Source organism: Acanthamoeba castellanii (genome assembly GCF_000313135.1).
Source record: "Acanthamoeba castellanii str. Neff unplaced genomic scaffold scf7180000084703, whole genome shotgun sequence".
Taxonomy (NCBI): domain Eukaryota; phylum Discosea; order Longamoebia; family Acanthamoebidae; genus Acanthamoeba; species Acanthamoeba castellanii.
In genome coordinates, this window is record NW_004457477.1 from 93,153 (window position 1) to 113,359 (window position 20,207).

At 59.0% G+C, this 20,207-nt stretch overlaps 7 protein-coding genes across 7 annotated transcripts in view; 4 read left to right on the top strand and 3 right to left on the bottom strand.

Moving 5' to 3' along the window:
* The window catches only part of ACA1_138180 (uncharacterized protein), a gene marked incomplete at both ends in the record, with an annotated part of 4,299 nt that extends 1,063 nt beyond the window's left edge, over nucleotides 1–3,236 (bottom strand). The window contains 14 exons of the mRNA XM_004340386.1: nucleotides 97–226; nucleotides 377–487; nucleotides 674–791; nucleotides 860–962; nucleotides 1,054–1,195; nucleotides 1,282–1,442; nucleotides 1,538–1,661; nucleotides 1,733–1,869; nucleotides 2,073–2,171; nucleotides 2,192–2,407; nucleotides 2,556–2,627; nucleotides 2,714–2,893; nucleotides 2,993–3,046; nucleotides 3,125–3,236. Coding sequence (XP_004340434.1) covers nucleotides 97–226; nucleotides 377–487; nucleotides 674–791; nucleotides 860–962; nucleotides 1,054–1,195; nucleotides 1,282–1,442; nucleotides 1,538–1,661; nucleotides 1,733–1,869; nucleotides 2,073–2,171; nucleotides 2,192–2,407; nucleotides 2,556–2,627; nucleotides 2,714–2,893; nucleotides 2,993–3,046; nucleotides 3,125–3,236 — 1,759 coding nt within the window. The remainder of the gene's footprint in view (nucleotides 1–96; nucleotides 227–376; nucleotides 488–673; nucleotides 792–859; nucleotides 963–1,053; nucleotides 1,196–1,281; nucleotides 1,443–1,537; nucleotides 1,662–1,732; nucleotides 1,870–2,072; nucleotides 2,172–2,191; nucleotides 2,408–2,555; nucleotides 2,628–2,713; nucleotides 2,894–2,992; nucleotides 3,047–3,124) is intronic.
* Nucleotides 3,237–3,336: 100 nt separating this feature from the next.
* ACA1_138290 (uncharacterized protein) lies at nucleotides 3,337–3,744 on the top strand (the record flags this gene model as incomplete). The annotated part of the gene is made up of 2 exons (XM_004340387.1): nucleotides 3,337–3,437; nucleotides 3,543–3,744. The coding sequence occupies 2 exons, from the start codon at nucleotides 3,337–3,339 to the stop codon at nucleotides 3,742–3,744; spliced, it is 303 nt and encodes a 100-aa protein (XP_004340435.1).
* Nucleotides 3,745–3,795: 51 nt separating this feature from the next.
* Nucleotides 3,796–5,294, bottom strand: ACA1_138300 (AIG2 family protein; the record flags this gene model as incomplete). The annotated part of the gene is made up of 7 exons (XM_004340388.1): nucleotides 3,796–3,858; nucleotides 3,962–4,253; nucleotides 4,322–4,521; nucleotides 4,603–4,655; nucleotides 4,759–4,888; nucleotides 5,043–5,143; nucleotides 5,246–5,294. The coding sequence occupies 7 exons, from the start codon at nucleotides 5,292–5,294 to the stop codon at nucleotides 3,796–3,798; spliced, it is 888 nt and encodes a 295-aa protein (XP_004340436.1).
* A 387-nt stretch (nucleotides 5,295–5,681) lies between these two features.
* ACA1_138310 (Ras subfamily protein) lies at nucleotides 5,682–10,848 on the top strand (the record flags this gene model as incomplete). The annotated part of the gene is made up of 13 exons (XM_004340389.1): nucleotides 5,682–6,587; nucleotides 6,712–6,799; nucleotides 6,987–7,087; nucleotides 7,549–7,586; nucleotides 7,864–7,989; nucleotides 8,199–8,340; nucleotides 8,452–8,877; nucleotides 8,974–9,165; nucleotides 9,275–9,436; nucleotides 9,546–9,683; nucleotides 9,785–9,944; nucleotides 10,066–10,638; nucleotides 10,733–10,848. The coding sequence occupies 13 exons, from the start codon at nucleotides 5,682–5,684 to the stop codon at nucleotides 10,846–10,848; spliced, it is 3,168 nt and encodes a 1,055-aa protein (XP_004340437.1).
* A 347-nt stretch (nucleotides 10,849–11,195) lies between these two features.
* Nucleotides 11,196–13,490, top strand: ACA1_138320 (brix domain containing protein; the record flags this gene model as incomplete). Its single annotated transcript, XM_004340390.1, has 7 exons — nucleotides 11,196–11,222; nucleotides 11,430–11,594; nucleotides 11,714–11,865; nucleotides 12,014–12,092; nucleotides 12,208–12,300; nucleotides 12,403–12,587; nucleotides 12,674–13,490. 7 exons carry the CDS (start codon nucleotides 11,196–11,198, stop codon nucleotides 13,488–13,490), a joined length of 1,518 nt encoding a protein of 505 aa, XP_004340438.1.
* Nucleotides 13,491–13,639: 149 nt separating this feature from the next.
* On the bottom strand, nucleotides 13,640–16,201 carry ACA1_138330 (uncharacterized protein; the record flags this gene model as incomplete). Its single annotated transcript, XM_004340391.1, has 7 exons — nucleotides 13,640–14,604; nucleotides 14,711–14,895; nucleotides 15,005–15,120; nucleotides 15,265–15,407; nucleotides 15,490–15,604; nucleotides 15,861–15,991; nucleotides 16,150–16,201. 7 exons carry the CDS (start codon nucleotides 16,199–16,201, stop codon nucleotides 13,640–13,642), a joined length of 1,707 nt encoding a protein of 568 aa, XP_004340439.1.
* A 680-nt stretch (nucleotides 16,202–16,881) lies between these two features.
* ACA1_138340 (PH domain containing protein) lies at nucleotides 16,882–20,156 on the top strand (the record flags this gene model as incomplete). Its single annotated transcript, XM_004340392.1, has 11 exons — nucleotides 16,882–16,920; nucleotides 17,039–17,135; nucleotides 17,195–17,232; nucleotides 17,338–17,439; nucleotides 17,518–17,659; nucleotides 17,809–18,955; nucleotides 19,104–19,390; nucleotides 19,486–19,556; nucleotides 19,632–19,748; nucleotides 19,829–19,909; nucleotides 20,019–20,156. 11 exons carry the CDS (start codon nucleotides 16,882–16,884, stop codon nucleotides 20,154–20,156), a joined length of 2,259 nt encoding a protein of 752 aa, XP_004340440.1.
* Between the last annotated feature and the right edge of the window lie 51 nt (nucleotides 20,157–20,207).

Genomic DNA, 20,207 nt, shown 5'->3' on the forward strand with positions numbered 1-20,207 from the left:
TACAACTGCCACGTCTCTGTTACGTCGAATTGGCACTGAGCAGTGAGCCATCGGACCTAATTTTTATAGCTCCGAGCGGCGAGGAGTGCAACGCACCGTTGGCCATGCCGAGCCGCAGAAGGAAGTGCCAGCCGGCTGAGGACGACTTAGTCCACATCGCCTCCAGCCTGGGAAGCCAGAACCCATGCAGTGGCCTTGCAGACTCCACTCCAGGCTTACCAAAGTCCTGCACCACATCGACACGACACACATGCACGCACACACACACGCACGCACACGCGCGCGCGCGCACACGCACGCACGCACGCACACACGCACACACACGGAGCATGGTAAGTTGACACGTCGGGAGAGGGTCCATAGGCGCCGGACGCACCTTGGCGAACCACTCCGGGGGCGGCTGTAGGTAGCCGTAGGTGCCGATGTAGTTAGTGTAGTCTCCCTGGTCGTATGTCGAGTACTGGAACAGTCCCAGCGAATGGCATGTCTGTGTGCGGTGATGCGACACCCACGACACACGGCACACGGCACACGGCACACGGCACACGGCACACGGCACACGGCACACGACACACGACACACGACACGACACACGACACACATGACACAACACACGCGAGGTCAGGGTTCGGCGAAGGTGATGCTGGGAATTTGGCGGCTCTGGCGAGCGAACCGCTCCGTTGGCCCACTGGGCGCGCTTGGCTTTGTCGTAGAGGTAGTTGATAGCGCCGTTCGTGGGGTCGAAGGCCAGCACCAGCTCGCCACACTGGAAGACGCGCGCCCAGTCCTCTCTGCGCGCCGAGGGCCGCCAGTGAACACCACAGCCCCATAACAGAAGACGAAGACGAAAGCGAAGTACCTGGCAACGGCAGCATAGCCCAGGGCCTGAGGATTGGGCGGTCCCTTAGGCTTCAGCGCCTGCAAGTTGGCTTCGATGGTCCGGGCCAGCGGTTCATACTTGTCTGCGCGCCACACGGTTGTTTTTTTGTATGTCCGAATCGTGAGCGAGTGTGTTGTTGACATTCACCGCCCGAACGAAACCTACGCGCGTACCGGACGATGACAGTGCACGGAGGGCGTTGGTGATGAACGACCGCTGCTCGATCCACGAATTGACCATCAGCGCGAAGTTGGAACCGTTCTTGGCCGCTTCGAACTCGGAGTTACTCCAGTGGGTGAAATCGTTCAGGAATGTCTTTGCGGGGGGGGGGGAACCCACGCCACTTCATGTGAGCCATTCAACGTCGACATTTGATTGCCAGGGCGGTTGAAGGTAGGCACCTTGACGTCAACGCCCCACGTGTGTTCGCCGACCTTGGTGAGGAGGCGATCGAATTCGCGGAACGCGGCGTCGGAGGGGGAGCAGCTGCGCGCGGCGAGACAGGCGCGGCGCAGGCGAAGCACCTCCCTGAACTGCGCCAGCTTCAGCGGGTCGGACGCCACTGCCCACAACACCACCATGACCGAAGAAGTATCACAGTTCGGAGTTAAAAAACGATGTGGCTGGCGGTGGTGGCGTTGACGAAGAAGGCTTTACCTCCGTAGATCCAAGTGTCACCGATCTCGCTCTCGATGACGGGCAGCGAGGTCCGCACCGTCTTGAGCTGCTCCACAAACTCGTCAAAAGTTGAGCCCTGCACCACTGCGTTCGGGAACTCTTTCTGTGCGCGTCCGTGCGTGCGTGAGTGCCATGAGATTGCATCGCGGTCAGTTTAAAAGTCGTGGAGGCTACCTCCAGCTGCTGGAACACGGCCAGCGCCTCGTCGACGGTGTGCGGCCCCTGGTTGTCTCCCTTCCACGCGAGCGCAAGGGCGTGATCGAGCCCCGGCACGATCACACAGTCCGACACTTCGATCCCGCCATAGCCACCTGCAGCAAAATAATAGGCGTCATTCCAGGGAGACAGCAGCGGACAGTGACAGAAGAGCGCACATACCCGGGTGGTACATTCCAATCACTTCCGTGGAAGTCGTGGCGTCGCGCCACACAAACGCGCTTGGTGCTGTGTCGCGATGGCGCCGGCGATGTGGTTCGTTAGTTGAGACACATGCGAGTGGTCATCGGGTACGTACCGGCAGGAGGCGACGATCCGCCGTTGACGCCCACGCTGATGGCCTCGATGCCCAGCTCGCTCAGGAGCGGAATGACCCCGCGGGTCATACCGGGCACGTCTGTCAGACATGCGGCACACGACCGTCGATCAGTGCCAGCGCTGCTGCGGAGTCGAACTCAAATGGGCGGAAGGAGATGCCTCGCTGCGAGAGTGTCTTGGGCGCCGGGCGGCCCAGGCTCCGCGCGAGGTCCTTGGCCAGGTTGACCGACGACTGGAAGAGCGAGTGGTCGTACACCTCGGGTTCGGAGTTAAAAGGAAACGCGTGCCACCAAATGTCGCCACGCTTGACCCCATCTTCACCGTGTGCGCAGTGGTGCGTGTGCGTGTGCGTGTGCGTGTGCGTGTGCGTGTGCGTGTGCGTGTGCGTGTGCGGCCAGAGAATGAAGTCGTTCGCGGTTAGCTGTCGCTTTTTCTTTCTTAAGGACCAGTGCCTGGCATGTACCAATGAGCGCTTGCCTCGCAGCGGCGTCAGGGCAATGCAGCGGCGGCGGGCGCGGACCATTGGCTTGCAGTCCTGTGATGATGATGACAATGACGACGACGACCACGACGATGATAATAAGAAGTAAGAACAAGAAGGAGGTGATGGCATGACGGTACCAGGGGCCGGGTAGGTCCACCGCGACGGGTCGATGCAGTCGAGGTAGAGCGAGGTCAGGTAGGCCTGCGTGGTGTAGACGTAGCGGTAGGGCGGGTCGCGCTGCCGCAACACCGCAGACGTGTTCATGCCCCGCGCAAAGTACTCGTCAAAGTACTTGTTGATGATGGTGAACGCAAACCCTGTTGCATTGTTTGTGTTTTAAGTTGCAAAACAACCAACTTAAAACGTTGAAAACACCCACCAGCACTGTAAGTACGAAGTCGAAGTGGCGGGCGTACCGATTTCCTTGGGGCCGAGGCCGTCGAAGCCGACGTCCAAGTGGTTCGAAAACACTGTGGAGACCCGGTTGGCGCGTGACAATGAAGAGGCTCAGCCATGGTGCCGCGGTATTGAGAGGGGGGGGAACGCACCGACGTGCACGCGCTTGATGTCGGCAGGTCCCCAGCTATTACTGGCAGTCGCGCAGAAGGCCAGAGTCGCGAGGAGGACCACCCCCGCCTGCAAAGGAGACTGCCCTCCCATCTGCAGTTGTTTTATAAAATAATTACAAAAACCATTGCGTCGGCAAAAATGCCAGGAGGCCTTTTTCCTTCCCCTTTTCTGCACTAGCGCCACAAAGAGAATGAAGGTTGTGCACGCTCTGCTCGGCCTGCTTGCTTTCTTCTTGGCCGTCTCTTCGGTCTGCGCCGCCACGTCTTCCGCTGACCGCAGTGTCGTCCCGAAGTACTCTTCCACTTGGTCTTCGTTCTTTGCTTTCGTTCTCGTTTTCGTTCTTTGCCCCCCCCAATACGGCGCTGACCCACCCACTCCCCTTTCGCTTGCGCGCAGGAACGGGCCTTTGGTTGCGGAGATCAGCGGGTGCACGATCGAGCTGGGCATCGAGTGCTCGCAGATCATCGTGCAGTGCTACCTCGTGTGCAAGGAGTACAAGAGCGACCCGTCGGACTGCTTCAGCTGCCTCGGCAGCCAGAGGGCCACCTGCTGCCCGTGCCTCACGAAGACTTTCGGCAGCGGCTTCCCGTGCCAGTAGAATGGGTCTTCATACAAATATATTGTGAGAATATGTGTATGTGGTGATGTGTTATGCAAGATAGCCGATAATCTCGGGATTCTCGACCCAGAACTTGCTCGCCTCGCCCAGCAACTGCCACGCCACGTGTGAAACGACCGCACACGCACACGCACCACCGCACACGCACACGCACGCACACACGCACACACGCACACGCACACGGTCGAAGGCGCACCTGATCTTCGACCCACGCGTAGTGCAGGTCGGTGAGCTCCTCGACGGAGTGGGCCTGCGGGAGCGAGGGTTCGTTGATGACGCCGCAGTACCACAGGGCAAAGTCCTTGCCCTCAATGTGGGGCATGAAGGGGAGGAACTGGTCCGCCGCTTCCTTGCTCACGCCCAGTCGCAGCACCTTGTCCCCGAGCAGCGTCACGGTCGTGCGGACCTCGCCGCCTGCCGCCCGCTTCTCGGCCAGCTCGGCCAGCAGGGCGGCCAGTCGTTCCGGCGTGTGAAGGTACTCCGCCGTTCTGGAATGTGGTTGGAATGTGTGTGTCAGTCGTGGCCCGGGCGAGAATGGGGCAAGTGCGAGACAGACCGTGACGGACAGGAGAATCGGTAGTATTGGTCCGGGGTGCGGCTCTTGATGTAGTCGAAGCTCTCGATGTGGGCGATGTGGCGCTCGTGGAGCTTGAACTCGCGCGCGCTCTGCAGAATGATGTTGCGGTAGCGCTCCATCGGCCGCCCGTCGCCCGGCTCTACCATCGCCGCCATGCCGACGAACACGAACGCTTGCAGCTGCACTCCAAGACTTAACAATAGCACGACACACGACACACGACACACGACACATGATACACGCGCACAACACTTGCATACCTCTTGGCCGTTGTATGTGACCACGGACAGCAGTTCCACATTGTAGATACGTCCTGCAAGAAAAATGAGGAGTTCATCATCAGTGTCTATCGGTTGTCGCATCATCGCCCCATAAAGAGTGCGCGCGCGCTTTGGCGGTGGTTAGTGTGGCCACACCTTTGCCCTCCACCAGCTCGAGCTTGCTCATGTCGGTCCGGGTGAGCTGGTGGACGATGCCGTGCACCTCGGCGCCGGGACATCGCTGCACGTTGCCCATCATGCCGGTCATGTTGAACTTGAACTCGTACTGCGCCACCCAAACAACACAACAAGCAAACAACAACAACAACAACACGCCATCGTGTCGTTTCACAACCCACAAGCAAAGTTCAAGGTCATTGTGGCATGTGATCTACGGAGCTCGGAAAAAAGAGAGACGGAGGTGAGTCAGCGCGACGTACGTCAGGCAAAATGGCGGGCAGGCTCTGGCGGGGCGTGACGTGGCGCTTGGCCAAGGACGACCGATTCATGTTGGCGCCGTAGGCGAAGCTCCACACCAGCTCTGTTGTGGTAGTTAGTTATTTATTTGTTTTAATCCCAAAAAAAACCTGATTTCCGGAGCAGTCGTGTACGCAAAGATTCTGTGTTCCAGTAAGAGTGGTACCTTCGTTGGTGGAGTCCATCACGTACGCTTCCTCTTCATCGGTGCGCATCATGTCGAAACAAGTGGCGGTAATCAAAAAGAAAAAGAAATCAAAAGAAATTTCAGATATTCCTGTGACAGGAATGTTGGAATGTTTGGTATGCCAAACGTTCGGATGACGTCAGCATGACATGACCAACAACAGCGGTCGTCGTTGTGGCCTCGCGTATCCTGGTGGGGCGTAGGCCAAGGGCTCCACGGTGATCGAGAGCAACGCACGCCACACGAGAGTGGTTTCGAACAGCTAAAGGGAGAGAAAGCTCGCCCCGCGGTGTCCAAGATTTGACACTCGAGGTCCGAAGGAGACGCCGGCCACGAAGGTTGGATGTGAAGCGGGGTTGCAGGGCCATTTGGAAGTTCAAGTGACACAAGTGGTGGAGGTGGGCGAAGAAGAATGATGAAGGCGTCGGGCTACGGCTCGCTGCGACGGACGGGGGCAAGCAAGGAGGCGGCCGAGCAGAAGAAGAAGGAGAAGGAGGAGAGGAAGATGGAGGCCCGCGAGGAGAAGGAACGCGAAAAGAACGAAGCGCGGCAGGAGAAGAAAGAGAAGAAGAACGCGAAAGCGAAGGATGGAGACGCCAAGAAGAACGAAGGGGGCGGGGGCGGAGGGAATGTGTTGACGCGAAGCATCTCGTTCAAGCGGAGCACTTCGATCAAGGCCCTCCTCGGGCTCAAGGGGGCGGGAGGCGAGGCCGCCCCCCCGGCCGATCCCAACAAAATCGTTTCCGTCAAACTGGCCGACGACAACGAAGATGAAGATGAAGAGGGCGAAGATCGAAAATCGGAAGAGGTCGGGGGAGGAGAGAAGATGGAGATTTTGGCGGCAAAGACGAACGATGATCACATGGCCAAGCAGAAGAAGGGCCGGACCAAGAGCGTGGGCGGAGAAGATGATGAGCCCAGGAAGCCTTCGCATAAATCCAAGAACAAGAAGGACAAACACCTCAAGACCTCGGCATCCCACTCCCCCTCCTCGCAACACATCAACGCCACCGGCTCCTCCTCTACTTCCACATCTACCACAACTACGACTACTTCTTCCGGCTACTCGCAGTCATCTTCTTCGCTCTACCACTCGGCCACGACCTCTACGGCGTCACCCCTCGCCTCATCCTCCGCGGCCTCCACCCGGGGCGGCAAGAAGGCCGCCGCCGCCGCCGCCGCCAACAAGAGCAACAGCAAGAAGAAGCGGGAGTCGTGGGTGGGCACCATCTCCAGGGTCGAGAAGCTGCTCCAGACCGACGCCGCGTCGCCGTCGCCGGACGCCGCCGCAGCGACCAAGGGCGCTCACCCCGTCCGCATCGTACGTGTGCCACGCAACACGCAACACGCAACACCAGTGATTGTGACCTGACCGTGTGCGCCGGATGGTGTGTGCGCCGGGTGTGTGTGTGTGTGCGCGCGCGCGGTGGCGGCGGGTCGTGCAGGTGGTAGTGGGCCGCTCGTGTGGCAAATCCTGTATGATTGCCCACCTCACAACGGGCAAGTTCGTCAAGTCACCCAAACCCACCACCCGTACGGCACCACGCTTTACTCTTCTTCGTGGTGGTGTACCGTGTGTCATGTGTGCGGCGGTGTTGTGTTGTGTGTGTGTGCCACAAGTGTAACGGCTCTCATCGCAATGGATTTGGTGGCGATTCCGCGTTCGCGTGGACTTGTGTTCGTTTCTTCTTCTTCTTCTTCTTCTTCTGCCTATTTGAAGAAGACCTGGTGCAGCACACGGTGCCACTCGATGGCGTGCAGTACGACGTCAGCATCCTCGAAATCGGCTCCTCCGCTTCGTCCAAGAAGGTCTTCCCCAAGGTACACAACAACACAACACACACACACGACACGACACACAGCACGACACGACACAACCAAAAGCAACTCTGCGCAACGACGCACACAAAACAACGACGGAACTGGGGCACGAGAAAGGACAAGGCCGAAAAGAACATTTTGTTCGTCGTCGACCGCAACCAAAGCAAGTTCTCAGCACGGCGCTCTATTTTTGCTCCCGCCTGCTTGAGGAGGAAAAGGCAAAACGAGCCCACCAAAAAGGAAAACTAAAGTTGAACCGCCGCGAACAATGGAGCGCGCTGCAGACCTACACACACGCACACGCACTCCTGAACGTGTGAAAGTTAGAACTGACAGTTCTGTTTCGATTTGTTTTGTTTTTTTTTCGATTGCTGGCCGTTCTATCTTTGTCTCTGCTGGGTGCCTCCTCCTGGGTGTTGCGTGCGTTGCGTTGCGTGGTCGTCGCCGCCATTGCTTCCTAGTGCTTCGGCTGGGCCGACTGTTTCATGCTCGTGTACAGGTACGTTACGTTACCTTCACAACGCACGCACATCATCATCATCCACCACCATCATCACCACCGCCCCCTCCCGCATCAACTCGCCACTGCGTTCGAGTTCACAGCAGACACTTCACCCCCTCCTCCAAACCTCATCACCTTCATCATCGTCGTCTTCGACTTCTTCATCATCATAATCTTCATCTCTTAGAGTTCCGGGTCAAGACTTACCTCCTCTCTTGCCCCCCTCCCCCCTCCCCCCGATCTGCTGCTGCTGCTGCGATCTGGTGCTCAACAGCATCGCGGACTCGAAGTCGTTCCACGAGCTCAAGAAGCTGTACAAGGAGATTATGCTCGTAGAGGACGCCGCCTCTCTTCCCTTTTGCATTGTCGGCACACACAGCGACCTCGAGGGAGACGCCAGGTTCGCACCCCGCCCCCCAATCTCTCCCCCCCTCCGCCCCCTTCTCCCCGTATCATCACCCCTCCACCGTCCCTGCTTGAAGCCCCAATTCTCGTCACTGTTCTCCTTTTTTTTTTTGCTTTTTTATTTTTTTCAAAATTCAAATCAAGTTTAGGATTGTACAGTTCAAATTTACATTCATTAAAAATCGTCAATGCCATCGCGTCCAGGGAGGTACTCACGGCCGAGGGACGAAGTCTAGCACACGAGTGGGGCGGGCGGCCGCTGGTGGAGATCTCCTCGAAGACCGGCCGCAACGTCGACAAGGCCTTCGACACCCTCGTGCGCGAGGCGCGCGACTTTGGCAAAGACGTGCGTGCCACATAGAGCCCCCTCTCCCCCCCACAATCATCCGCTCCTCGTTCTCATCGTGTGCGGTGGGGTGTGTGCGGTGTGTGCGGTGTGTGCGACACGCGTGAGCAGAAAGGGTTGGCGCATCCGTTGCACGCACACATCGAGCGAGGCCAGAAGTGGGTGGAGGAGAAGAAGGCCAAGAAGGAGATGGAGATCCAGCGCGAGCGGCTCGAGCACGCCAAGAAGGCCGCCGGCAGCGCGTTCGCCCTCATCGGCCAGCGCGAGCGGCGCAGCGTCCGTGAGGGCTCGTTGCGCGGCCTCGCGGGCGGGTCGCCCACGAACTACCCCGAGGCGATGACCAGCTCCGGAAGCGAGATCCGATCGCGGCTCGCCTCCGACAGCAGCGGCCGCGTCGCGCTCAACCTCAACCTCCCCAGCAACGGCAGCTCGTCGTCGTCGTCGCACGCGCGGCCCCGGGGGGTCGATCTCGTCAAGGAGTGCGAGGGCTACGTCATCGAGGGCGGCCAGTGTCGCTCCGAGCTCCTCTCACCTCGGGTACTGGCCGCACACACGCACACGCACCACCGCACACGCACACACCAACTAACTGTGTGCGCACACACGACACGACACACACGCTCGTGTCTGCAGACGAAGCTGAAGCGATTGGCGGGGAGCAAACGGAACAAGCGGTGGTACAGGGAATATTTCCACAACCAGAGCCACACCAACTGGGTGGGGGTCGACCCCAAGCTGGGCCCCGTCATCGTTTCGATCCTCGAGGAGAAGGGCACCAGCAGCAGCAAGTCCTACAACGTCCGCGTCGTGTCCCGCACCAAATATGTACCTGCCCCCCCCCGCGTGTTGTGTGCGGTGGTGCGTGTGCGTGTGTGCGGTGTGTGTGCTCGGTGTCTGACGAGTGTGTGCGGCGCCCGCGTGCGTGCGTGTGTAGGGAGTGAAAACAAAGTTTCTGACGAAGGAGGACGTCGGATCGGCGAAGATGAAGACCTCCAAGGTGCTCCAGCTGGCCGAGGACGGCCTCAACCCCGACTGCATGAAGAAGGTCAAGGACCCCAAGCTCAAAGAGGACCTCCTCAAATTCGAAGACGAATCCGTACGTGCGCGTGCGGTGGTGTGTGCGGTGTGTGCGGTGCGCGTGCGGTGGCGTGTGCGGTATTGGCTGACGTGGAGGTAACACGGTGGTGGTGGTGGTGGGTACACAGCGGGTGACGCGGTTCAAGTTCGGAGTGCTGTATCAGCGAGCGGGGCAGGTGCGAGAGGAGGACATGTTTGCCAACCAGGACCCATCACCCGGCTTCAAGAAGTTCCTCCACTACCTGGGCGACGAAATCGAACTCAAGGTAAACCTGATCGCGCACACACGCGTGTGTCGTACCGTCGTGTGTGGCGTGTGCGTCGTGTGCGTCGTGTGCGCTGTGTTGATATATGTGGAAACGCGCAGGGCTGGGACAAGTACAGCGGCGGGTTGGACACGGAGGGGCGAGAGGGCAAGAATTCGATCTACATGCTGCGCAAGGACTACGAGATCATGTTCCACGTCAGCACCTACCTGCCCTTTTCCACCAAGAACGACCAGCAGGTCGAGCGCAAGAAACACATCGGTACGCCCTTTTTTAATTCTTCTTATTATTTGTTATGATTATAGTAATTCTTTCTTATTTGTTATTTGTTATTTGTTATTATTTGTTGATTATTATTTGTTATCTGACCGTCGATCGGCAGGCAACGATGTGTGCGTGATCATTTTCCAGGAGGACGACCAGTGCGTGTTCACTCCGACGGAGATCACGTCCGACTTCAACCACGTGTTCATGGTCGTGCGCGAGGAGCTCGACCACAGCAATGACACAAACGACTTTGGCGGCGGCGGCGGCGGCGGGAGTTCCATCGACAGCACGACCACGACGCCCAGCGGCAAGCAGCACGGCCGCAAGGACAAGGAGAAGGAGAAGGACACGTCCGAGGACCGAAACAGCAACAACAGCGGCTACGGCGGCCGCAACGTGGGCGGGAGCGGCGTGTACGACTCGAGCGGCTACGGCGGCGGCGGGAGCGGGAGCGGGGCGCTGAGCCCAGAGAGCGGCGGCGGGAGCGGGGTGCGGGCGGTGCGGAGCCCGAGCAGTCGAGGCGGCGGAGGCGGAGGCGGCGGCGGTGGGGTGAACAACACGGGGCGGACGCGGTACCGGGTGGCGATCACGCAGAAGGAGGGCGTGCCACCATACGGACCCCTCATCGCCTACCCGCCCGTCTACGAGGCCGTCATGCCCCGATTCCGCTCCATACTTCTCAAAAAACGTACGCGACCGTGTGTGCGCGCGCGCGGGTGTGCGCGGTGCGTGTGCGATGATGTGCGGTGGTGTCAATGCTGATTTGATGGGTGGCCGCGCAGTGATCAACGCGCACAACGCGGCGTACGAGGCACCGGCGTTCCTGACGAGACGACTCAAGATGCGGGAAATCGCCCTCCTCGACATCGCCCAGAAATACGTCCGAGTACACACGTGATGACGGTCAGATGCGGGCAGCTGCCCATGATGTGCATGAACAATAAAAACAATACTACTCTTATGAAATTATACTATTGAGTTCATATCAAGGGGGCAACTCTCAAACTCTTTCTGGGACACCCTTTGGGCGTGTTGTAGACGCAAAACGCGGCGCACGTGCTGCCTACGAATACGAAAAATATTTTTAGTTTATTGTTGACACTGAAAAAAAAAATCAAAAAACCGAAAATATTGCTTTCTTGGCATTTTCTCTCGTTCCGACGCACTTTTTGATTAATCAAAATCGGCCGCGGAGAACGGAGGCATTCCGCTACACCAGACGTTCCGATTCAAAGCAAAGGCAAGATGGGAAAGAGGAAGCGCGGAGGAAAGGTACCAGTCTCTTCCCCTCTTATGCATACTGTCCCCTTTGGCCGCAGGGGAGGCGAAATCTGCCCAATTTCAACGATTAACTGATTTAATCGTCGGATTTTGGAAGATTTACAGAAATTGCATTTGTGTAGAACAAATCAACAATCGCTGTTTGAGCGATCGTGTGGTGATGATCGATTGATATACTCACGTGGGTTCGGTGTGCAGAAGGGAGGAAAGAAGAAGGGGCAGGCGCCGCCGGTGGTCGATGACAATAAGAAGAAGGTGGAGCAGAGCTTCGTCATGAAGCGCGGCAAGATCGGCAAGACCCTCCAGTCGCTCCTCGAAGACACACGCCGCGTCATGCTGCCCCACACCGCCCTCCACCTTCGGGTACCACACACGCATCACCGCACACACCACCGCACACACACACACGCAACCGCACACACACACGCGCGTGCGCTTACATGATACGTGTTGTTGTTGTTGTTGTTGTTGGGTTCTTGCAGGAGCGCAAGAGCAACACGCTGAAGGACTTCATTCACGTGGCCGGTCCGCTGGGCGTGACCCACTTCATCATCTTCTCCGCCACCGACTTTGGGTCGTACATGCGCATCGCCCGCGTGCCGCACGGACCCACCCTCACCTTCCGCATCTCCTCGTACGCCATCCCCCTCGCGCAGCTCAACGGTCAACACATTACTCACCACACGTCGTGTCGCGTCGCGTCGCGTCGCGTCGTGTCGTGTCGTGTCGTGTCGTGTCGTGCGCATGTGTGTGTGCCGTGCGGTACGTTCCACGCGTGGTAGGTATTCGCTGGTGCGTGACATTGTGACGCTGCAGCAGAACCCGCACTCTCCCGGATCGGAGTTCAAGTATCCGCCTCTCGTACGTGATCCAGCGGTCGACTGTGACCGACCGACGCACCCGCACAGCTGTATGTCAAAATTGACTGGTCGCTCACACTCGTTTCTTCTTCTTCTTCTTCTTCGGGCCTACGCAGGTGGTGCTGAACAACTTCAAGGGCGCCGAGGAGAACATCAAGCTCATGTCGGTCATCTTCCAGAAGATGTTCTCGCCCATCAACATCAAAAAGGTGCCCTCATCAGCGCCCAGTAGTCACGTGAATGCGCAGGTGGCGTGGCCGCACACAAACGAAATGCTGACACGCACACGCACACGCACACGCACACGACAGATGAAAGTGGAGGAGTGCAAGCGCGTGGTGCTGTTCGAGTACGACAGCGAGTCGAAGACGGTGCAGTTCCGGCACTACCTGGTCACCTCGCACGCCGTCGGGGTGTCCAAGAGCGTCAAGCGCCTCCTCCAGAAGAAGCTCCCCGACCTCTCCCAGCTCCAGGACATCTCCCAATACGTCCTCCGGTACCGCCACCTCACCTGCCACCTTAAATCATAGTAGCCACCTTAACCATCATCACCACCCTTAACGAACGCCGCCACCTTAACAGAGGCGCGAAGGCGAGCGAGAGTGATATGGAGGACGGGGAGGACACGCACGTGGAGGTGGAGCGACATATCAAGAAGAAGAAGAGGGTCAAGCGCCGCTTCACGACCGACGTGCGCACCAAGACGCAGCAGAGCGCGGTGCGGCTGCAGGAGCTCGGGCCGCGCCTCACGCTGTCGCTGGTCAAGGTGCAGGAGGGCTTCTGCGACGGCCAGGTCCTCTACCACCAGTTCGTCACCAAGACGGCCGAGGAGGAGGCCGAGCTCGAGGCCCGCGTCGAGCGGCAGCGCGAGCTCAAGGAGGCCCGGCGCCAGCAGCAGCTCCTCAACCTGGCCAAGAAGGGCAAGCTCCCGCCCGGCATGGAGGCCCCCAACCTCGACCAGTCCGACCACCACGACGACGGCGAGGCTGAAGAAGAAGACGACGACAACGGCGATGAAGTCGATGATGAAGAAGACGATGATGAAGGTGAAGGTAAAGGTGAAGAAGACGATGAAGGTGAGGAAGAGGGTGAAGAAGGAGAGGAGGAGGAGGAGAAGGATTATGGGGATGAGGGTGAGGAGGACGAGGAGATTGAGACGCTGAGCAAGAATGCGAAGAAGGCGAAGAAGCAGCAGAAGGCCAACAAGAAGAGGAAAATCGAGGAAAAGGAGGAGGTCAAGGACGAAGAAGAAGAAGATGAAGGTGAAGAGGAGGAGGCGATGGAGCAGGAGGCGCCCAAGCGGAAGCAGAAGGCGACCCCCAAGTTCTCGGTGAAGGTGCCCGTCTCCAAGACCCTCAAGCGCGAGCTTTCCAACAAGAACAACAAGAGGAGAGGCTGAAGCGTAGCTTGCGCGTTGATGTTGATGTTGTGGCGCAAAAATAAACATTTAAATGACAGCCTCTATTCTTTTCTCATTTGTTTTATTATTTTGTTTTTTTTGACAAAAGGAATAAGTTGAATAAATAAATAAATAAAAGGGTTTATAAATCAGGGCGACTTCTTGGTTGGCGACTTGGTCTTCTTTTCGGCGGCGGGCTTGTCCGTCGTCGACGTGTGCACGGCCGACGCCGAGCTCCCGCTCTTGCTCTTCCGCTTGTCCTTCTTTGCCAGCTTCAGCTGCTTCTCCTCCACCGGTGGCGCATCGCCGCTGGAGCTCGAGACGGTGACGGCCTCGTCGCCGCTGCCGCTGCTGGTCCCGGCGCTCTTCTTCTTCTTCTCACTCTCCTCCTCGACCTCCGTGACGACCACCACCACGCCGCTCTCCAAGCCCTCGGCTCCTCCGCTTTTGTCCCGCTTGTGCTTGTGCTTCTTCTTCTTCTTGCCGTCGTCGCTGTGCTTGTGGTGACTCTGCTGTTCGGTGGCGGCGTCGTCGCTGCTGCTGTCCCGCTCCCAGCCCTCCTCTTCTTTGCTGTTGTCGTTGTCGTCGTCGTCGTCGTCGTGCTTCTTCTTGAGCTTCTTGCCGAGCTTCGACTTGACGAAGCTGCCGCTCGAGCTCTTGTCCTTGTTGTTCTTCTGATGCTGTTTCTTCTTCACCGCCTTCACCCGCTTCACCACACCATCGCCGTTCGCTTTCTCTTTCTCCTCCTTCTCCTTGTTCTTCTTCTCTTTCTTCTCTTTCTTCTTCTCGCTCTTCGTTTTCGTTTTCCTGGGCGAGAGGCTGGCCATGTCGCCGTCGGAGAAGGTGCGCGCCTGCGCGCCGCCGCCATTGCTCCAATCGATCGACTGCACGCTAGGGAGCACATCGACCGACTTGCTCACCTCGAGCGACACCTGGCTCTGCCGGCCGGTCGTCCAGAACTTCTTGCCGCCGGCGCTGGAGCCTTTGGGGCTGAGCGACCGGGCCTGGGTGAGGGGCTGCTGCGTGGTGTGGCTCGTGTCCGTCGACGTCAGCAGCTGCCTCAGCTTCGTGATGTCTCGGCTCAGCCGTCGCCCTATGCCGTTTCCGTGCTTGGCTGTGTGCGTGCGTGCGTGTGCGGTGGTGCGTGTTGCAAGAAAGGCAGAATTTTAGCTCCGATGTCGAGGTTTTAGCTCCGGTGTTGATCACCATGGTGGTCGTACCAGGTGGAGGGGAGTCGCTGTCGCTGTCGTCGCTGCTGTCGCTCGCGTTGATCGAAATGGTGCGCACGGGCTGGCTGAGGAGCATCTCCTGCCGCACCGACGTCTTGTCCATGTTCTCCGCGTACTCGGGTCCGCCCACCGCGCGTATGTCCTGGCTCATCAGGAACTCGTTGTGCTTTCGATCACTGCCGTGTGTGTCGTGTGTGTCGTGTGTCATGTGTGTGTCGGTGTCGTGTGCGGTCAGCGCGTGCGTGGCAGAGAGAGAGAGAGAGAGCTGCGCACATGACTGGAGACCGTTTGCCGAGGTCGCGCGTGTGGCGCCAGAACTTCTTGCGGTCGGCCGTCGACTTGGGCGTCCCCACCTCCTCCTTGCGCGGCTCCCACTCCTCGGCCGTCGGTATATCTCCGCTCTATATCCACCGCACACGACACGACACGACACAACACACACGGCACGACACGACACACGCCACACACAGCACGACACGACACGACACACGACCGAAGGTCAGAAATGGGGAGGCGATGTGGTCGTGGAAGGTGGGAAAAGGTACCTTGCCGCCGCTGCGGGAGTCGCGGGTGAAGCGCATTCGCGTGCGCAGGTAGCTGGCGGCGTACTTGCTCGGCTGGGCGCCGTCGGCGGCCTTGACCTTGAGCTTGGCGTCGACCCACTGCCACCCGACGTAGAACAGCGGCACTGCAGTTGCGGTCAGCCCCATGCGTGTCGTGCGTGTGCGTGTGCGTGTGCGTGTGCGTGTGCGTGTGCGTGTGCGGCGTACGTGTGCACTCGCCGAGGAGCTTCTGGTGTTCATCGGTGGTGCCGTCCTCCTTTCGGTCCCACAGGGAGATTTTGACCGCATGCTCCTGTCGGTCGGCCACGCTGAAGAAGAACGTCTGCGCCCAGAGGGGAAAGACACAAAAAAAAGTCAAAAAAAGATTTAAAAAAGTGTGCGGCCACACTTCGAACCACGGTCAAGTCTAGGCGACTAAGCCCGAGAGCGCGTGCTCCAAGCGCGTAGAGCGAAAAAACGGGCACAGTAGTAACAAAAAAAGAAAAAGAAAAAGAACGAAAGCGAAGAGCTTTGGGCCGCGAAAAAGAACGAAAGCGACGGAGAAGTGTCGGGGAGGGAGGGGAAGGAGGGCCTGGTACCTGCGGAGAGGAGGGAGTGGAGAAGGTCTGTTGTTGCTGCCATCGCTGTTCGGTGGCAGGGATGAGCGCCGAGAAGAAGGGTTGTCTCGGGCTTCCATCTTTTCTGTTGGGGATGTTTATCGTGTCGAGTACTGCGTAGAAGCAGAGCAGCCCAGAAGAAGATGATGATGAGAAGGTGGTGCAGAGGTGGTGCAGCAAACAAAATAATAAATAAATCACCAAAGCCAAATCCTCCAAATTTTGATCGAAATCACAAAATTACAAGAAATTGGAGGGAGGAGGCACGCACTGGAGACTTCTAGAATGTCATCTCGTTGATTGTGGGGTGTGGGTGACAGCATGATCGTCGCGTCGTCTCTCAACGGTCAATCAATCTCCTGGTCAATCTCTTCTTTGGTGTGTGTCGCTTGGTTGTATAAGTTTGTGGTCGTGGTCTCGGTGCCAACGTAGTTCGCGATGGTTTGACGGCAGCTGTTGCAGCGAACTGCTTCGGTGAAGGTGCCCAGCCCACGCGGTCTCGTACAGCCGAGTGGAGTTGAGTTAACTCAACTGGTGTGTGGCGTTCAACTGCGTGGCAGCGGCACAACCAGGAACGAACCGTTGAGAGAAAGCCTCGCGGTCTTCTCCCTCCTTGCTGTGTTGGGTATGAGGTATGAGAGCCCACTGACGCACCCGGGGTACGGGCCTTCTTCGGAGCCAAAAGGGAAAAAGAGCGAAGACGATCTTGAACGAGGCCAGGAATCCGAGCCATGTTGCACCACCCAGCTATATCCTGAGCTTCACATATCACAGAGGAGCTCGCCTAGGTCTACCAATCGCCATTTTATCTCGCACATTTTCTCTTGCGATGCCATTGGCCAAAAATAAAAAGCTTAAATACTGGCTTGCTGACGTCAGCCTTGGCCGAGTTGCGTCCCGTATGTCTGCGCAGAGCTGCAGTGATCCCGTCGCCCACAGCAAAGCCAACGGGAGCGGAGGAGGAAATACATGGACGCAAGAGCACACTTGCTTGATTTTTGAAATGGAGGCAGACACGGGGCGCCGCTCCTCCGCCTACAAGGTATTTTTCTCTTCTTCTTCTTCCATCTTCAACATCTTCAAACTTTGTCATTTCATGTATTATTTCAATACAATGTAATATTCTATTTTTTTTGTCTTTTGCAGGCGGCCATGGGTAGGTCGGCGGAGAGCGTGATGAACGGGAGCAAGTCAGGGCTGCTCTACAAACAGGGACACAAATAAAGAACTGGAAGCGCCGCTGGTTCTCCCTCTGCGGTACATCGACCTTCGTTTTCGTCTTCGTCTTCGTTCTTTTTTTGACTCCGAGTGTGCAGAGAAGCGGCTGTATTACTTCGAACCGGCCCACAGCGGGGTGCGTTCTTCTTTCTTTTGCTTCGCTCTTGTTCCGGGCCAATGACACTGCTGAGTCAGTGGCTCTCATCACCTGTGCTTTGCTCTTTTCTCCCGGTGTGAGCAGGACGCCCGACCGTGTGGCGTCGTGCTGCTCGACGGCTACATCGTGGAGCTGGTCGATGACCCCAAGCTCATGAAGAAGCTTCTCAAACGAGGCAACAAAGGGGTCAGTCACCATCATCACCGCCAATCGCATACGATCGTCGAGCGGCTGACCTGACTCGTGTTTTTTTGTTCGTTACAGATCACGCTCTTCCGGTTGTGGCACCCGCGCAAGCCGGAGTACCTGTTGTGCGCCGACAGCGAGGCGGAGATGGAAGAGTGGATCGGGGCAATCCTCATCGAGCAGTACCGCCACCAAGCCAACCGCTTGACCGTCGTACAAGGTGCACTTATCGTGTCATATGTGTGTCATGTCGTGTCGTGTCGTGTCGTTGGTCGTGTCGTTGGTCGTGTCATGTGTCGTGTCGTTTCGTGTGTGTGGTGTGTCGTGTGTGTGGTGTGTGTCGTGTCGTGCTGATGGAAGATTTGGCAGATCGGAAGCCCGGTGCCTCTTCCAGGAACAGAGTCACCCACCAATCCCCCAGCCACACCGATGGCGGCCATATAACCCCACGGTCTGGCCGCGTCGACGCCTTCACCGCGACATACGAGCCGGCCCCCCACCAGCCGCACCACCAGCAGCACCACACCACCAGCCTCTCCAACAACGGCCAGGCGACAGCCGCCCACGGCTCGGCCGCTTTCCCGTCGTCGCGGAGGGACCTCCTGCCCCACCGCGCACCGCCTCCGGTCCCCACCGTCGCGCCCGCAATCGCCGGTCCCGACGGCTCTCGAGGGAGCGGCGGTGACCAAGCGCAGCAGCAGCTGAGATGCGCCAAGTGCGGTGCGGCGGCGGCCAGCGCTGCCGCGTCCAAGTTCTGCCGCGACTGCGGCACGCCCTTCAACCCGCCGCCATTACCCAATCGCGTCACGGGACCGTCGACGACCTCGTCATCGTCGTCGTCTTCTTCTTCTTCATCATCATCGGCGCCGCCTCTCCCGCCTCACACCCACCGCACAGTCCAACCCTCCTACTCGGCCGTCGCAGCGGCTCCTCCGCCTCTTCCTGTTCACAATCACCATCACCAGCCGCCGCCGTACAAGACGCCCTATACATTCTTTCCCTCTCCTACCGCCGCCGCCACGACAACCACCACCGTCGCCGCAGGGCCTCCGCTGCCCGCCAGGGTCTCGCCCGCGCACGCGCCCTCGTCGTCGCTGTCACCGAGAAAGCCTCCGCCCACCGCGTCCGCGCCGCAGCACACCCGCGCCGCGCCGCCCGTGCCTGCGGCGACCAAACAACACAACACGTTCGCTACGGTGGCGGCGGCGCCGGCTCCGGCCCTGACGCAACCACCCGTGGCCGCCGTTCGCCCTGCGCCCGCCGTGCCCGCCGCGGCTGCTGCGCCCGCCGCCGTGCCTAAGCGCTTGTCGCCCAAGGCCGCGCCGACGATGTTGCAGAATTCGAATGTGCGGCTCTCGGCATTCGGAGGAGTACCACAGGCCAAGCCCACCGTGCTCCCGCTTGCGACGCCGCCGGCCGCGACAATGGCCACCACCACCACGAAGCCCTCGCCTCGCCCCACAGTCGTCGCGCCAGCCGCCGCGGCGCCGGCGGTCGCGGTGAAGACTGTCACTCCGTCCCCAGCGCCGTCTGTCGCAGCTGCCGCCCCGACCACCACCGCGACCCCCAGGCACGCACCAAGCATTCCACCACTCCATGTTGTATGTTGGTCCATGGTCTGGAATGTGTGTGGAATGTGACCGTTAACTGTACATTGATTGCAGTCAGGGGAATGCGGCGAAGCCGGACCAGAGGGAGCAGATGCGCCAGGCCATCCAGGTGCAGGCCGCCCGGGAGAAGGAGATGCGACAGAAGGTGATGCAGCGAATGAATGAGAAGCAGGAGCTCAAGAAGACCCAGCAGCTCGAGGAGAAGCGGCAACAGCAGCAGGCGTCGGGCGGTCATCCGCCGCCCGCGGTGCCGGCCGAGGTCAAGGTCCTCTCCGACAAGCTGACGCGCATCGAAGACGAGATCGACCGGGCGTCGGACACCCAGATCCTCAAGGGCAAGGGTACTCTCTTCAAACAAAGATTGTGTGTCTTCGCTCTTCGCTCTTCGTTCTTCGCTCTTTTCATAACTGAGTGTCCGGCGGGGTGATGACTGCAGGTGCCGAGCTCAACGACTCGCTGAAGGCGCTCAAGGACGACATCTTGCGCGCCCGCCAGAAGCACCCCCAGGTACACGCCCCGTCACGCCTATGGTGACGGTGATGACGATTGGCGCTCATATATGGTGGGCGCGTCGATGTTAAGGTGACGGGTGACCTGGTGGAGCGGTACAACAAGCTCAGCAAGAGCGTGCCTGCGCGGGTGAACGAAGTCTTTGCCGTGCAGAACAGCCAAAACGCCCAACAGCGACCACCTGTCAAGGTACCTTTTTTGCACTGCTGCCGCCCCTAGCTGGAGATGGTTACGCTGTAGCTCACACCCCGGCCCACCACCACCGCCAGACCATGAACGCCAACTGCTCCAAGTGCGGCAGCAAGCTGTCCGGTGACGTCGTTGAAGTCGCCGGCATGCACTTTCACCGAGTACCGCACACGCACACGACCGCACGACACGCACACACCGCACACACATGCACCACCGCCGCACACACCGCGCACACGGCTCACATCAATGGGGCGCTCGACTCGGCAGGGATGCTTCGGGTGTGCCGGGTGCGGGCGGAAGCTGGAGCGCACGTGCCTCAACATCGGGGACAAGCCCTACTGCGATGCCTGTGGCAAGCAGGCCTTCATCCGCCACACCCTCAGTCCCGGCGCACCCGCCAAGTGACCACCCACCCGCCCACCCACCCCAACCACCACAGCCACGGCACAGAACCGT